This window comes from Elephas maximus, chromosome 4, assembly GCF_024166365.1.
Source record: "Elephas maximus indicus isolate mEleMax1 chromosome 4, mEleMax1 primary haplotype, whole genome shotgun sequence".
Taxonomy (NCBI): Eukaryota; Metazoa; Chordata; class Mammalia; order Proboscidea; family Elephantidae; genus Elephas; species Elephas maximus.
The window spans coordinates 173,677,847-173,692,851 of record NC_064822.1 but is presented as its reverse complement, the minus strand read 5'-3'; the positions used below and the strand labels follow the sequence as shown (position 1 = coordinate 173,692,851).

General features: G+C 46.2%; 1 protein-coding gene across 1 annotated transcript in view; it reads right to left on the bottom strand.

Moving 5' to 3' along the window:
* The window catches only part of RFX4 (regulatory factor X4), a 195,785-nt gene extending 182,388 nt beyond the window's left edge, over nucleotides 1-13,397 (bottom strand). The window contains exons 1-2 of the mRNA XM_049884974.1: nucleotides 13,165-13,397; nucleotides 12,854-12,951 (exon numbers count right to left, since the gene is read on the bottom strand). Coding sequence (XP_049740931.1) covers nucleotides 12,854-12,951; nucleotides 13,165-13,397 — 331 coding nt within the window. The remainder of the gene's footprint in view (nucleotides 1-12,853; nucleotides 12,952-13,164) is intronic.
* Between the last annotated feature and the right edge of the window lie 1,608 nt (nucleotides 13,398-15,005).

Here is a 15,005-nt window from a genome sequence, read left to right as displayed (position 1 = left end):
CCTTAATGAACCACTCAGTGTGCATCATTTTTTTCTTCTTTCTTTTGAATAATTTCCTGAGAATCGTCTGGGAGAATAAAAAGTAAACAGGTAGGCTTTGCAACTACAAACTAATGGGTTGCATTCCAGTCTTCTGATTTACTAGTTGAATGGCCTTAGGCAAATTACTGAACTTCTCTAAGCATCAGGGTCAGTGTAAAACGTGGATAATAATAACCTGCCTTCCTCATCATAGTGCTGTGAGATTTAAAACATATAAAAAAATAAATACATGTAAAGCACTTAGCGGTAGTGCTGTTGTTGTTAGGTGCCTCGGAGTCACTTTTCCACTCATAGTGACCCTGTGTGGCAGAGTAGAGCTGCTCCATAGGGTTTTCTAGGCTGTAATCTTTGCAGGAGCAGATCTTTCTCCCACAGAATCGCTGGGTGGATTCAAACCGCCAACCTTTTGCTTAGTAGCCAAGCATTTAACCATTGTACCACCAGGGTTCCTTAGCACAGTGCTGGCACAGAGCAAATTCTACACACATGTCACACTCTAATATCAGATAGTTGTTTATGACAGAGCTTTTTTTTTTTTTTTTGAATTACTTTTTTTTTTTTTTTTTAGCATAGTAGTTAAGAGCATGGACTCTGGTGTGAAACCGCCAGGTTCAAGTCCCACTTCCTAGCTATGCGACCTTGGACTAGTGATTCGACCTCCTTGAGCTCAAATTTCTTCTTTTGTAAAATGAGAGTAATAACAATAACGCCTCATGAAGTTAGTATGAGAATTAAGTGAATAAGGTACATAAAGTGCTTACATGATAAGCATTACTGAAATCTTAGCAATTAGAATTTTTGTCTCATGCCCACCCCAAGGCATCTCACTTGAGTTCCTTCCTGTTATCAATATTTCGGTCCCAATCTTGGATCTCTTGGTGCAGCGGGAAGAAGGTGGCCTTAGAAGCCAGAAAGACACTAATTCTAATCCTCCCCTTACAACTGACCAGCTAAGCTCTGTAACCCTAGGCAAATTACTTAACCTCATGGGCCTCAATTTCCTTCCCATAAAAAATACCTACCCCATGAGATTATCACAAGGATTAAGCAAAATAATATAAGCTCCTTACGAGCTGGTGGTGCCTTATCCACCCACTATTCCTTATACTTAGGCCAGGGTTTGGCGCAGAGTGACAGATCAATAAAGACCAGAAGACGAGTGTGAGACAGCGCTGGAGCCAACCCATGGAGGGAGAGAGCTGCGTGCCTGTGTGCAGGAGGCTTCCTGGTGGAGGGGGGTGCCTCCAGGCACTTATCGGTGGCCATGTGGAGCACTGCAACACTTGCCCCAGCAGGGCAGGTGCGGGCTTGAGGCCCAAGAGCCAAGAGGCCAAGAAACTAGGAGGAGGAAAAGATAGAAAGAAGGGAGGGAAAGAAATTAATAAATGATGCACCAACACCATCCTTGGCACACAGTAGGGGCTCAAAAGAGCATTAGTTCATCGGTAGTTAATTTATCAAGTACTCGTGTGCCTGGGGCCATGAGCGAGGCTTCCTAAAAAGCAAGTGACAAGATGTAGCCGCCTTTGGTAACATGGAAGATGGGTTGATCTATATAGTAGATTAGTATTTATTGAGCAGTGACTGTGCAAGGCACTCTAGTGGATGCTATGCACTGTGCTGAGCACAGATAATAATGGCACGGGTGAAAATCTTGAGAAACAAAGAAAGCTCCAAGTAGACACATAAATGAGGATGGAAAGTGTGTGCACTTTAGACCCATGTGGGTAAGTATACCCTGAGGAGAAGTTGAGAGAGTTGGAGCTCTATGTTGAAGGAAAACCATCAGCCTCTTCCTAAAAATTCAGCTTTAGTTGGTGTGAGGTGTCCTAGTTTAAACAAAACAGGATCAACTTCGGTGACATGGCAAACCTCAGTTTCAATACTCACTATACAAGCCAATGCACGTGACTCAAACCCACCGCACTTCAGCTTCACCAAGTGTAACATGGGAATGATTACACCTAGCTTGTATGTTTATGAGGCCACCCTTATAACTCAGAACTGACGCCACTCCCCAAGTTCACCCTTCAGCCAAAGATTAGACGGGTCTACGAAACAAACAACAACACACGTGGGGAACGCGCTTCTTAGATCAATCATGTATAGGAGACCGAATGGGCAACACCTGCCCAAAAGCAATGACGAGGCAGGAAGGGACAGGAAAAATGGACGGGTGGAAACAGGGAACCTGAGGTAGGGGAGAGTGTTGACACATTGTGGGGATTGCAACCAATGTCACAAAACAATTTGTGTATGAACTGTTCAATGAGAAACTAATTTGCTCTGTAAACTTTCACCTAAAGCAGACACACACACACACACACACACACACACACACACCCCAAAACACTGAATGCAGTGGAAGCGCTCTATAAAATTCTGTGGTCTTCTCCTATGTGGCCCTCCAATGGGTCAAGCCCTGTGTTGATCCCTTTCCATGCATTATTTTGTTCTCGCAACACCCTATGAGATGGGTGCTCTGACTCATGGTGGCCCCATGCGTGTCAGAGTAGAACTGTGTCCCACAGGGTTTCTAATGGCTGATTTTTCAGAAGTAGATCACCTGGTCTTTCTTCTGAGGTGCCTCTGGGTGAACGCGAACCGCCAACCTTTTGATTAGCAGCTGAGCACCTTAACTGTTTGCACCACCTAGGGACTCTAGCTGCACCTTACTGACAAGCAAACTGAGGGTCAGAGAGGTTACACAACTTGCCGAGTTCATACACCCAGCCTACGGCAAAGTCGGTTCTCACCAGGCCTGTCAGAGTCCACAGCCTGTGCTGTTAAAGATTGCATCAGTGTTTGCAAACTGCAACATGTGACGCAAATGAAGTCACTGTTAATTTAACACTGAGGCTTTTCTGTAGAACCTATTACAAGAAAAATCGTGTCTGTAAGTAAACAGATACCAAGCCCTTGATGATGTGTGTAAGATGTCAAATTTGCTAAAGTAATTGGCAGGGAGGGAGATAGCCACCCAGTGGTGCTGCCAGCCTGAACTCAGAAGCTCTGAAAATGATTTGAGATAAAAGACACATGTTGCTTGGAGGCGTCCCCCCAGGAAGGAGTGCCTGTGGGCGTCCTCAGTAGGCAGGTGGCTGCCAAAGTCACATCGAGATGTCCGAGGCAGCCAGATGCCCACTGATGCACGTGACAGCGTGCTCCAAAGAACTGCAGTGCAATCTCTGTCTCCCAGCAGGGTGAGGGGTGACCTGACCTCCTGACCTTCCTTAGGCAGTAGGGGTGAGCTGGAGGGCACATCTCTAAGGCCCCGCTAGCTCCCAGGTTTGGGGGGGCAAGGAAGCAGCCTGGCTTGGTAATCAAAATAATCTGTTTTCAAACCCTGGTTTGGCACTAGCTGCTTGGCCTGGGACATGTTAACTAAACTCCCTAATCTCAATTTCCTCATCTGTGAAATGGGGACATTAATACCATAGGTTTGGTATGAGAATTAAATGAGGTAACATGTATAAACATTTAACACAGTGCCTGGAAAAGATTGTAAATTTCATTAACCCACTACCGAATTTCAAAAAGGGACTCACTTGTATAAAAAAGCAACTAATAATTTTGAAAACACAACTAATTACGTCAACCTGCCATCAATTATCAAAATGATTTTAATGTGCTTTCCTCCCTCCTTCCCAGCCTGTCTCCTTTTTTTTCATCCTCCCCTCCCTCCCCTCCACTCTCTTCCCCACTCCTCTCTTTTCCTTTATTCTTGCCTGCCTGCCTTCTCAGATATAGTCTGTAGTCTCCAGGTAACCCAGTAACCAGTTGCTGTCAAGTCAATTCCAAGTTATAGTGACCCCTGTCTGTCAGAGTAGAACTGGTTTCAATGGTTGATTTTTTGGAAGTAGGTTTCCAGGCCTTTCTTCCAAGGAACCTCTGGGTGGATGCAAACCTCCAAAACTTTTGGTTAGGAGCCAACTAAGTGCAAGACCTGTTTGCACCACTCAGGGACTCCAGGTACTGATATACAATTATATAGTTTTGGTGTTTTCTTTTTAACTCCTATTAATACGAAGAAAAACTGTGAGCCAAACACAGACTTCACTGGGAATCCTTTTTCTTAAGTTCCCCATCTCTTGGATTCCTCTGGAAGCCTCTGCCCTTCCAGCTTCACAGAGGCGCTCTGGGCTCAGGCGGCCCTGCATGACGCTCCTGCCTGCTGTGCGTGGGGCCAGGTCTGGGCGGGCAGCTCTCCCACTCACAGTACCTCCTCAGCTGTGCCCTGTGAGGTGGCCCAGATGGAGACTGCCACACAGCCTGGGCACCGGGAGGAAACCCCAACGAAACAGAAAAACAAATCCTCCTTCTAATCACAGCAAAGTTTCCAAACTGGAACACTGCGCCTTGATGAAAAGAAAAGCGGTGTTTTTTCCTAAAAGCCTGGCATTTCTCAAAAGGTCCGTTACCCAAAACACAGCAACCTCTAAACCTCTGCCCACTATGTTGAAAATAAAAGTTCACGGAGACCAAGGGCCCTCTCACAACAACTGCTCAACGCTTTAGAAAGCTTCTTTCCGAGGCTTCAGAGTTGTAACGTTTTCACCGAGCGCCTCAAGCCTCCTGGAATCTTTCTTCCTTGTAAACTCCTAAGGCTTTCAGGTGGTGTTGCTTCTTTCTTTTCTGTGATGTCAAATAATATTTTACGGAGAAACTGTTTTGCCTTTTGAAAAAAGAAGTAATCAAGTAAAAGAAATAAAACTCCTAGAAACAGAATTTTTAGCCCTTTTAGTAATCACATAAGGATCAGACAAAATTAGAGGATTTTCTTTTTTGGTGGAACAAAGAATTTATAAAAAAAAAAAAAAAAAAATTTTTTTTTTTGAGGTGTCCTAATTCTTTTTTTTTTTTTTTTTTAATTCTTCCTCTCACCCTAAATTTATCATCAGCAGTGGAACTAAACCCTACAAAGAAAACTTGGCAAAACGTTTAATGCGATCTATCAATTCCATCGTAAATAAGTTTGAACTTACGCCATGGGCCCAATTCGGGAGCTTTATAAAATCCTAATAACTTCAGTAGGAACTTGGCCTACCCATAATGTAAACACCTTATTTCTACAAACACACCAAATTTAGATGAATTGTTTAGAAAATGATGTGGAACTAAAGGAAATCATTTGTGCTCATTTTTTTTTAAATTATAAACACTATGTTTGTAACATTCAAAGAAACTCTTCCTCAAAAGTCTAATGTAACTTGAAATGGTTTCACAGCAGTAACAAGATTCAAAGTATACCCAATGCCATAACGTTCTTCAGGAAACGCATTTGGGCCTCAAAAATGAGATGCTGACTTGGTGGTGTAATTAGCAATCACTCACTCAAGTGACAGTTAAAAATCTAGCTCAAGGAGTAGTTCACTGTGCTGACTGACTGTGCCTTTTCCCCAACGTGATGGAGTCAGGAGATCAGTGCTTAGGAAGTGGCAATTCTCCTCTTCCGATGAAGTAAAAATACGCTAGATTCAGCGACGTCACTTAGGCTGCATCCAAACAACGCTGACCTTTAGCACAATTGGATAATCAGAAAACACACAGACTCAAATACTAACTAGCCTTTCCTGAGCTGCAGCCTTTTCAAAAGCTTTCTTTTATATCCCTTTAAATTAAAACAAAGCCACCACCACCACTAACCCCCAACATGCCCATATCCACCTGTCTGCTAATAATTATCGATTGCTCCGAGGCAGATTGTGTTTTCACGTCTTACTGAGGATTAACCAACCACAGAAGCGGAAACTATATATATTTTTATGGAATCCTGCTCTGAGGATCACAGTTGACACAATAGAAACCACATAATCTACTGGCACAAGTCAACCCAGCCCTAGTTGCCTGAATTTGGACCAAACTGTACTGAAAGCATAATGGCTACATTTCATTCTTTTCTGCATCTTAGCATATTTCTCTCGCTTTCCCTTAACCCGCGCACTGCCGTCGAATGGATTCCGACTCATAGCAACGCCGTAGGACAGAGTAGAACTGCCCTGTAGAGTTTCTAAGGCTATAAATCTTTATGGAAGCCGACTGACACATCCTTCTCCTGTCTTTCTCTTAACAAAAAAAAAAAAAAAAATTAAAATTCCAAAAACTACAATGCAAGTAAAAATCAAGTTTTAAAGACAAAAGCAGAACAAATGAACAAACGAGCATTTAAAAAAATATATATGCAACACTATAACAAGAAAAGCAAAAGAGGACTCAGCTGTCCACATCCTACTAGAATGGTTCAGAGAATGGCTCGTTTGAAACTGCCACTTCCCAGAAACCAAGTGTAAAATGGTGCAGTGTTTTTAAAACAGCGATGACTACAGCTATCAGGTATAAAAAGGAAGACGAAGAATCTAGGCCATCACATTCCAGAACAGGAAGGGAATCAGGAGTTGGGGAGTAGGTTCCTCCAGAGATACGGAACATTTGACTTCTCTGGAGACAGTTCCACGAAGACCAAAGTGCTCTGTGCAACTGTTCTCCCAGGATTTAATTTCAAGTCCGTGGGTGTTGCCTCCACAGGGACACGACATCTTTTCCACTTCCTTAAACAAACTCAAGACCACAAGGATGAAATCATGGCCAACAGAGAACATAAAAACCTTGTTCATGGCAAAAGCAGAAAAATTTAAATGAAATAACCACCCCCTCCGAATCTAAACCGTTTAGAAAAGAATGGTTTATCTTGACATGAAAACTAGGGCTGTGCCTCCCCTGAACCCTGAAGTCTTCTTAAAACCAAACAATAGTATACCTTCACTAGTAAAAAATATCTGCTTTGAGCATTATGCTTTTTTTAAGAACTACCTATATAGGATCAAAGTGACAATAGCAACTCAAAAGATTAGATACGAAACTTAGAGGGTGATGAGTTTACGTTAATGGGGGAGGAAGAACTCTGAAAAGGAGGGTGAGAATGGTTGCACAACTTGAAGAATGTGACAAATGTCACTGAACTGTACATGTAGAAATAGTTGAATTGGTGTATGTTTTGTTTTGGAAAGGTAAGACAGTACATAATACTGGGGAAGCCAGCACAACTTGACCAAGGCAAGGTCATGGAAGCTTCACAGACACATCCAAACTCCCTGAGGGACCAAATTACTGGGCTGAGGGCAGGGGACCATGGTCTTGGGGACATCTAGCTCAATTGACATAACATAGTTTATAAAGAAAATGTTCTACATCCTGCTTTGGTGGGCAGAATCTGGGGTCTTAGAAGCCCATGAGCAGCCATCTAAGACACTACACTGGTCCCGCCCCATCTGGAGCAAGGGAGAATGAAGAAAACCAAAGATGTAAGGGAAAGAGTAGTCCAAAGGACTAATGGACCGCAACTACCACAGCCTTCACCAGACTGAGTCCAATACAGCTAGATGGTGCTCCGCTACCACTACAAACTGCTCTGACAGGGATCACAATAAATGGTCCTGGACAGAGTTGGAGAAAAATGTAAAACAAAATTCTAACTCAAAAAAAGATTAGACTTACTGGTCTGACAGAAACTGGAGAAATCCCCAGAGCATGGCCCCGGACACACTTTTAGCTCAGTACTGAAGTCACTCCTGAGGTTCACCTTCAGCCAAAGATCAAACAGGCCCATAAAACAAAACAAGACTAAACAGGCACACCAGCCCAGGGCAAGGACGAGAAGGTGGGAGGGGACAGGAAAGCTGGTAATGGGGCACCCAAGATCGAGAAGGGGAGAGCGTTGACATGTCATGGGATTGGTAACCAATGTCACAAAACATTACGTGTGTTAATTGTTTAATGAGAAACTAATTTGCTCTGTAAACCTTCATCTGAAGTACATTTTAGAAAAACTGGGAAAAAAAAAAAGCTAAGGCTGTGTCTATACAATGTGGAAAACATTTAGATATGTAGCAACAGTCTTTTTTTTTTTTTTTTTAGTTATTATCCTCCTTTCCCAACCAGACACCTAGGATAAGGCATAAGAAGGCCAGATAATTTTTTTTTTAATAAAAATAAGATCTGTCATTTACTGAGCAGTTGCTATGATGCAGATACTAAATTAAATATTTAACATGTATAACCTCACTGGGTTCTCACAACTATCCAAGGAGATGGGGGATAACTCCACAAAGAAGGAAACTGAGGATCAGAGAATTTAGGTAACTTGCCCTGGGTCACACAGCTAGAAAGTAACTAAGCTGGGATTTTAACCTCAGTCTATCTAACTGCAAAGCTCGTGTTCTTTTTATTGTGTCAGACTACATACATCTGAAGTCTTATGTTAGCACATATCTGTGAAGGACTTCTAGCTGCAATAGACCATAAAGGTAAATTACGTAAAGGTTACATATATTACCACATGACTTACTGGCTCCTGCCTCCTTAGATCATTCTTACTGAGGTATGTCTATATGTAAGCAGGAAGGAAGACTTGTCATTCTCAGAGGCAAAGCAAATGTTAACTGAACTTGAAATGAATCCCAAAGAAGACTAATATACCTTTCACACCACTGGTAAAGATATGAATGGTTTTCTTATGTCCCTATCTTTGCTAATAATAATTTTGTCTCTGTAGTTGAAAGGATTATCTCAATACTTTCACATAAGTAGAAATTAACAAGTCCTTTGCTTTCACTAAAGTGATTTGTGCTTTTTGTGGTCTCTCTTCCACTACCACACTCCTCACTCACTAAAACTGAAAAGAAAGTCAGGATAGCTTCGTGGCTAAGAGTGTTGATCTTGGAGCCCGGGAGACTGGGCTCATGGACGTCCGTTCAAATCCTGGCTTTGCGGCTTACTTCCTCTTTGGCATCCTTTCTCTGCCTCAGTTTCTGTGCATACAATGGGAGTGGATGATAATAGTATTCATAACACAGGTTTTTTAAATACAATAATGCATTTCTACCACTCCATCTGTCAGTTTGTCATACTGTAATGGCCTGCATGTTGCTATGATGCTGTTGCTTTGACAGTGGTGGTATTTCAAACACCAGCAGGGTCACGCATGGTGGGCAGGTTTCAGCAGAACTTCCAGACTAAGACAGACTAAGAAGAAAGGCCTGGCGATCAACGTCTAAAAATTAACCAATGAAAACCTTATGGATCCCAACAAATATTGTCAATTCAGTGCTGAAAGATGAGCTCCCTAGGTTGCAAGACACTCAGAATACACAGCGGCCACAACAATGGACTCGAGCACACCACCAGTCGTGAAGACAATGCAGAACTGAGCAACGTTTCATTTTGTTGTACATGGAGTTGCCATGAATTGGAGGTGACTCGATGGCAACAACAATAACGTATGTAAAGTGCTTAGTACATCGCTGGTACCTGAAAAGCACTTCATAAACGTTTAAAATAGAAACAAAAGCTAGGTTTATTACTTGCATTCTATCTCAAGAAAGTCAGCCACACGCAATCAAGTTATGTCAAGGTTGTCTCCCATGCAATCAAGCAAAGCGCATCTTTCCAGCCCAGCTTCTCAGGCTTATGAGCTTATTGAGCACTTCAGCTTCTAGCTTTGATTTTGCCTCTCACTTGTTGGTTTCCCCCATTTAAACTGTGAATAATAACATTTCCTTCTTTGCGGGTTGTTGTGAACATCACATTGATAATGTATTTAAAGAGAACTGCTGAGCAAAGTGCAGACACATAGTCAGTGTTTACAATATGTTAACTATCACCACATTCACATGTCACACAACAGCCCAATCAGGTGGTTTTATCAGTTCCAGGAGAAAGCTGAGGCTCGGAGATATTCAGCTTCCAAACCAAAGGCACGCAACTTCAGGTGGCAAAGCTTCTCTATGAAAGGTAGTAGCCATCCCACCTCCATGCTCTGTCTTCATTACTCTGGATGTTTTTTTCTCTTAAGAGTGTTTATCAGTCTCAGAAATTATCTATTTTCGTGTGTACTGATTTGTCCGCCTAGAATTTATGCTCTAGGCGAGCAGTGACAGTGTTTTTGTGAAGTCCAGCATGTGGCAGACTGCCCAGCACATAGGAGGCACGTAATTTTCTTGAATAAATGAATGAATGAATGGACAAAGCAAGCCACGGTTTGTCTGTGTCCAAAGCATATATTCAGGAGTCCCTGGGTAGCGCAGATGGGTACGTGCTGGACTATTCACTGGACAGATGGAAGTTCAAACCCACCCTGAGGTACCTCGGAAGTAAGGCCTGGTGATCTGCTTGGAGCAGCTCTACTCTGAACACATGGGGTTGCTATGAGTCGGAATTCTTTTGACAGCAACTGACAACAACAATAACAAAAGAACCATCTGAAAATTTAGCTCAGCTCAGTGAAATGACCAAAACATATACCCAACCACTGTGATACACAGCCTTCCATAGCCGCCATCATCTTAAATCCTCTGCAAGGGCAGAACCACAAGCCTCCTTCGGAGGGGTTTTCTCTGAGGCCCAAAGAAGACAACATCCCATGATTCTACTACTCTCATCCACACGTTTCCCTTCTCACCAAGTGGGATTCAAATCTACCTAAAGGCCAGAGCCCTAACAAAGCCCGAAGAGGCTGGCACTATAGCAGCGTCTGGATGAAGTGCAGTGGGTAGGGCAGGGAACTGGGCTTTCCACAGTCTGGTCTCCAATTTAGCTCTGCCACATAGAAACCGTGGCTTCAGAAAAGTTTCAGATCCTCTTTTATACTAACAGGAGACAATGTAGGATTGTGACAGGCTTAAATGACTAATGTGTGGGAAAATGCCTGTTACGGGGCTAACACGTGGTGGTGCTCAACAAAGAGACACCATCCTTCCCTCTAGGCTCCAACAGGACTCTGTTTTGATGTCCCTTGAATCGCTTACCACTCTCAATGTGTCCATACCTTCTCTGAAGCCCTTGACAGCAGGGACCATGGCATTGTTCATCTCCAGGGTCTGCAACCCAACAGGTGCTCAGTAAGTGAGACTGAACAAAATCTCTGATGAATTAACCCAAAGTATTCTTTCACTTTGCCTGATACCACTAAATAATCTGTTTACGTTCATCCTCTCTCCCCTAAACTTTAATGAAGCCACAAAAATATATGAAATGGAGTGAAAGGGGTAAAAATGACGTCAAGGATTTCTCTCACCTTTTGCCTTCTTCAGAGCCTTAGAGTCCCTGAAGGGGAAGCTGAAGAGTGTCCCAAGTGACCAGTAGAACAGCTAGGGTGGGCTCTCAGGGACCTGTGGAAATGTAGACCTGACAGCCTGACATCCCCATTTTTTACAACTTCTCAGGCTTTTTGGAAAAGACACCAAGGCATACCAATGTACCAGCTTGGCTTGGAAGGACAGTCTTATAACGTTGGGCATGGAACAGAAACCTGTGGTTGATGCAGGTCACAATAATGCCTCCTTCATGGAGCTCTTGTGAGGACTAATGTCCGTAAAACTACGTTATAAATACAGTGCCCGGCAGATGCCACAGGTATGTCAGAAGACACACTCAAGCACAAGCATGCAAGTGAGTGGTAGACTTTCACATGGACCATAAAAACCAGTCGCTGGAGAGTCAGCCCCAACTCATGGTGGCCCCACGGGTGTCAGAGTAGAACTGCGCTGCATAGGTTTTTCAATGACTGATTTTTCTTCTTAGATGCCTCTGGGTGGACTCAAACCTCCAACTTTCCAGTTAGCAGCCTAGCCTATTAACCAATTGCTTAACTCCAATCCATTCATCTACACATGAAGCAACAAAGTATCAGGGGAAAGGGTTCTTTTGCCCAAATTATCATCAGGAAGGGTAGCTAGGTGAGAGAAGAGACTCTTCTCTTTCTAAAGACTTGAGAAGTGGAGGATAGAGTCTGGGTTTCCCTTCATGACAACATGTTGGCACATTGGCCAGTGTGTATTCTTCTCCAGCATGTGTGAGGGTCTGTGATGCTGGCTTCAACATATGTAGGCATTCCAGTGTTTCCTAAAGTGACACTGGACATGGCCCTATAAAATCTAGTGTCTTCCCATAATTCCTTTTGGGATGTAGGGAGCTGGACAAAGACTTAAAGGGTGTACCTCAGGAGTCACCAGAGAAGGGAAATGTGGGAACATTAGAAAATGGTTATCCAAGGCTCTTGACTCTTAAAATCCTAAATGACTCTTAAAAATAAAAATGTTTTCTATATATATTTGGGTTTTATATTATTAGTTTGGGGGAGAGCTTAGCCAATTTTGCAGTGGGTTGTAGTTCAAAGAGAGGGAGCAAAGCTTGAATATTACTTCACTGGTTCTATAACCCCTTGCCACCAAGTTGACTCCAACTCACAGTGACCCTGTAGGACAGAGTAGAACCACCCATAGGGTTTCCAAGGAGGGCCGGTGGATTCGACCTGCTGATCTTTTGGTTAGCAGCCAAGCTCTTAACTACTTGGCCACCAGGGCTCCTCACTGGTTCTAGAGTACAGCCAAAGGAATAGAGGGATGCGTCTAACTTGCTTAGAGAATCAAGGACTGTGAGTTGTCTAACCTTTCATTTTACAGGCAATGAAAATTAATCTTGGAAAGGCTGGAAGACTGACCTGAAGTCACATTACTAGTGGCTGAGAAGGAATTATAACCCTGTGCTTTGCCCGCTGTACACAGTGGGAAAAAAATCAGACAGGATCTCTTTTCTGTCCACTCCACCCCCCAGAAGATTTCTGGCCAGGCACCTCCTTCTCTTCTCTTTCCCAACTCATCCTAACCCCTCACCCTTTCAGATCCGGTTGAGAAGAGGGGTGAGAAACCCATCCTGGCCGACCCACAGGTCGTGGAGAAGAAAAGCCAGAACCCTTCACGTTGATGAGCCTGTGGCTCTTGGGGGAGGCGGGCGCACTGCCCAGCAGGCGCGTTACCTCGGCTGGAGGGAGGCTGGAAGAGAACCCGGAGAAGAGGGGAGGGCAGACTGAGAAAAGGTGTAGCTGCTGGAGAGAAATGAGAGACCTCAGCGTCCCTGGGAAGCAGGACGGTCCAGCTCTCACACAGCGACGGGGAGGCTTGGTGCAAACTCCTCTCTCCTTCTCGCACTCGGCCCTTTGTTGTCGGCCTCTGCCTCTGGCTCCCGCTCATGCCCCACGGTCTGCCGCCCCCCCCGCCCCCCGCCCCGCGAAGTCACCCCAACTGCACTCATAATATTTTGCTTTGCGCTGGGTCTGTTTTCCACCACCAACTTCCAGCAGTCTCCATGGCGACGCGCTTGGGAGGGGGGCGGGCGCGGCTCTGGCAATCCCAGGCCAGAGCTGCAGGGCTGCCCCTGCAAACTTTTCCGGCTTTCCGGCTCCTGCAGGCCCCACGGGAAAGCGCGCTGTCCCGGGCTGCCGCGTGCGGGGCTCCCAGTAGTCGGTCCTTGGCGCTGCATCCGCACTCGCCAAGATTGCAGCCGCGGGGCCCGGGGACCATGCGGCTCTCACTTGACCCTGCTGCCGTCGGCCTGGCAGGTGGCTGAGGTGGGGGCGCGAATGACCCCCTCGTAGGCCACACACACACACGACCTGGGAGGGCGAGACAGCCTAGACTGGGCGCAGGAGCGAGGCTCAGGCTCCCCTGCCCCTTCCTCCCCCGAGGCCACTGACCCGTTCCCCGGACCAGAGAAGGCGGCATCTTCCCCAGGCCGTACCTGGGAGAAGATGCAGGAGCCTCTGGCCCTGTTTCCTCCGGGGCGACTCTGCCCAGTGGGCACCGCGCCCAGGCCACTCATAGTCCCCATTTGGGGCCCAAGGAGCCAGGCCGCGCCTTGCGCCGGGCCGGGACCCGCAGACCAGCGTGCCCCCACGTCGACGCGGCCCTGGGGACTCAGATGCAACTTCGGGGGCGCTTCGGCCGCCCCAGCTCTGGGTTCTGGAGATCTGGGCGGGAAGTGGGTAGAGGCAGAGTTTCCAGTTTAGGCTTGGCAGTGGTCTTCTCTAACGCGCTGTCCCGTTTCACAAGAAAGGACCCTTCGGTCGCGTAAGCGACCAACCCGGCTCCAGCCCACTTTGCACAAGTTCTTGGTGGCCTAAAATTCCACCCACTTTCCCCTCTCATTCTCGAATTTCTGCGTAAGAGTAACTGCGCAACGCTCGGCCCGGCAGGGAAGCGGGGTTTGGACCCGCACGGATCTAACCGCATACCCGCCTCTAGCTTGTCCGCGTGGGGACAGTGGGCCACGCGGGACTCAGCACCCATACACTCCCCGCCTCCCCCATCCGCGGCTGGGGCTGCGGCGCTGCCGGGTGTAACGCGCGCCGCCCCGACTGCAAAGCGCGCACCGGGCAGACGGCGCGCCGACGGCTTCTGCAAGCCCCCTCCGCCTTTGCCTTCTCGGAGCTGCGCGGCGCCGCTAGAGTCGCCTGGGAAAGGGGCTCTGCTTTGTCGAACTCCGCAGCGAGCTAGCCGAGGGCCCAGGAGGCGCGCGCCGGCTCCCCCGCCTCCCCCGACGGGGCCATTGTCTTCGTCCCACACTTGTGGAGTATTTTGGGAAAACTCTAGGAATATATTACCGGCTCGGTGCGCGGAACAAAAGGGCGCGTTTCCGCAGGTCACGCTGAAGTGGCCCCAAGGCAGGCCACTAGAGCCTGGCCCCTGCAAAACTGTTCTCCCAGGCCCGAGGCACTTCGCGGGGATTTTCCCTTTAAGAGTAGGGGGCCTAGGTCCGGCTTGCGGCCTCTCTGATCCTGGAAGCTCCCGACTTCGCCCCAGCACTTGCTGCGAATTGGGTGTTTAAGCCTTTTCGAATGAAACAATAATAACACAAATGTTCGTGGTTCTGGTCGCGCGCAATCTGCTGTTAAAAAAGCGGAATCGAACCGCTCCAAGGAGCGCTAGTCTCCGCACGCCCGGGAGAGAGGACTTTTACATAACAAGAGAAAGTCAGAAAAAGAAAAAGAAAAAAAAAAGGAAGACTAATTGGATTAAGTTCTCTAGAAGGGAGGTGAGGTAAGGTTCCTGGACCGGACCACGCCGAGCCGCACTTCTTGTGAGTTTTGCAAACCGGAGTGAAATGCACCTGGCGCGCCTCGTGTCATTTCT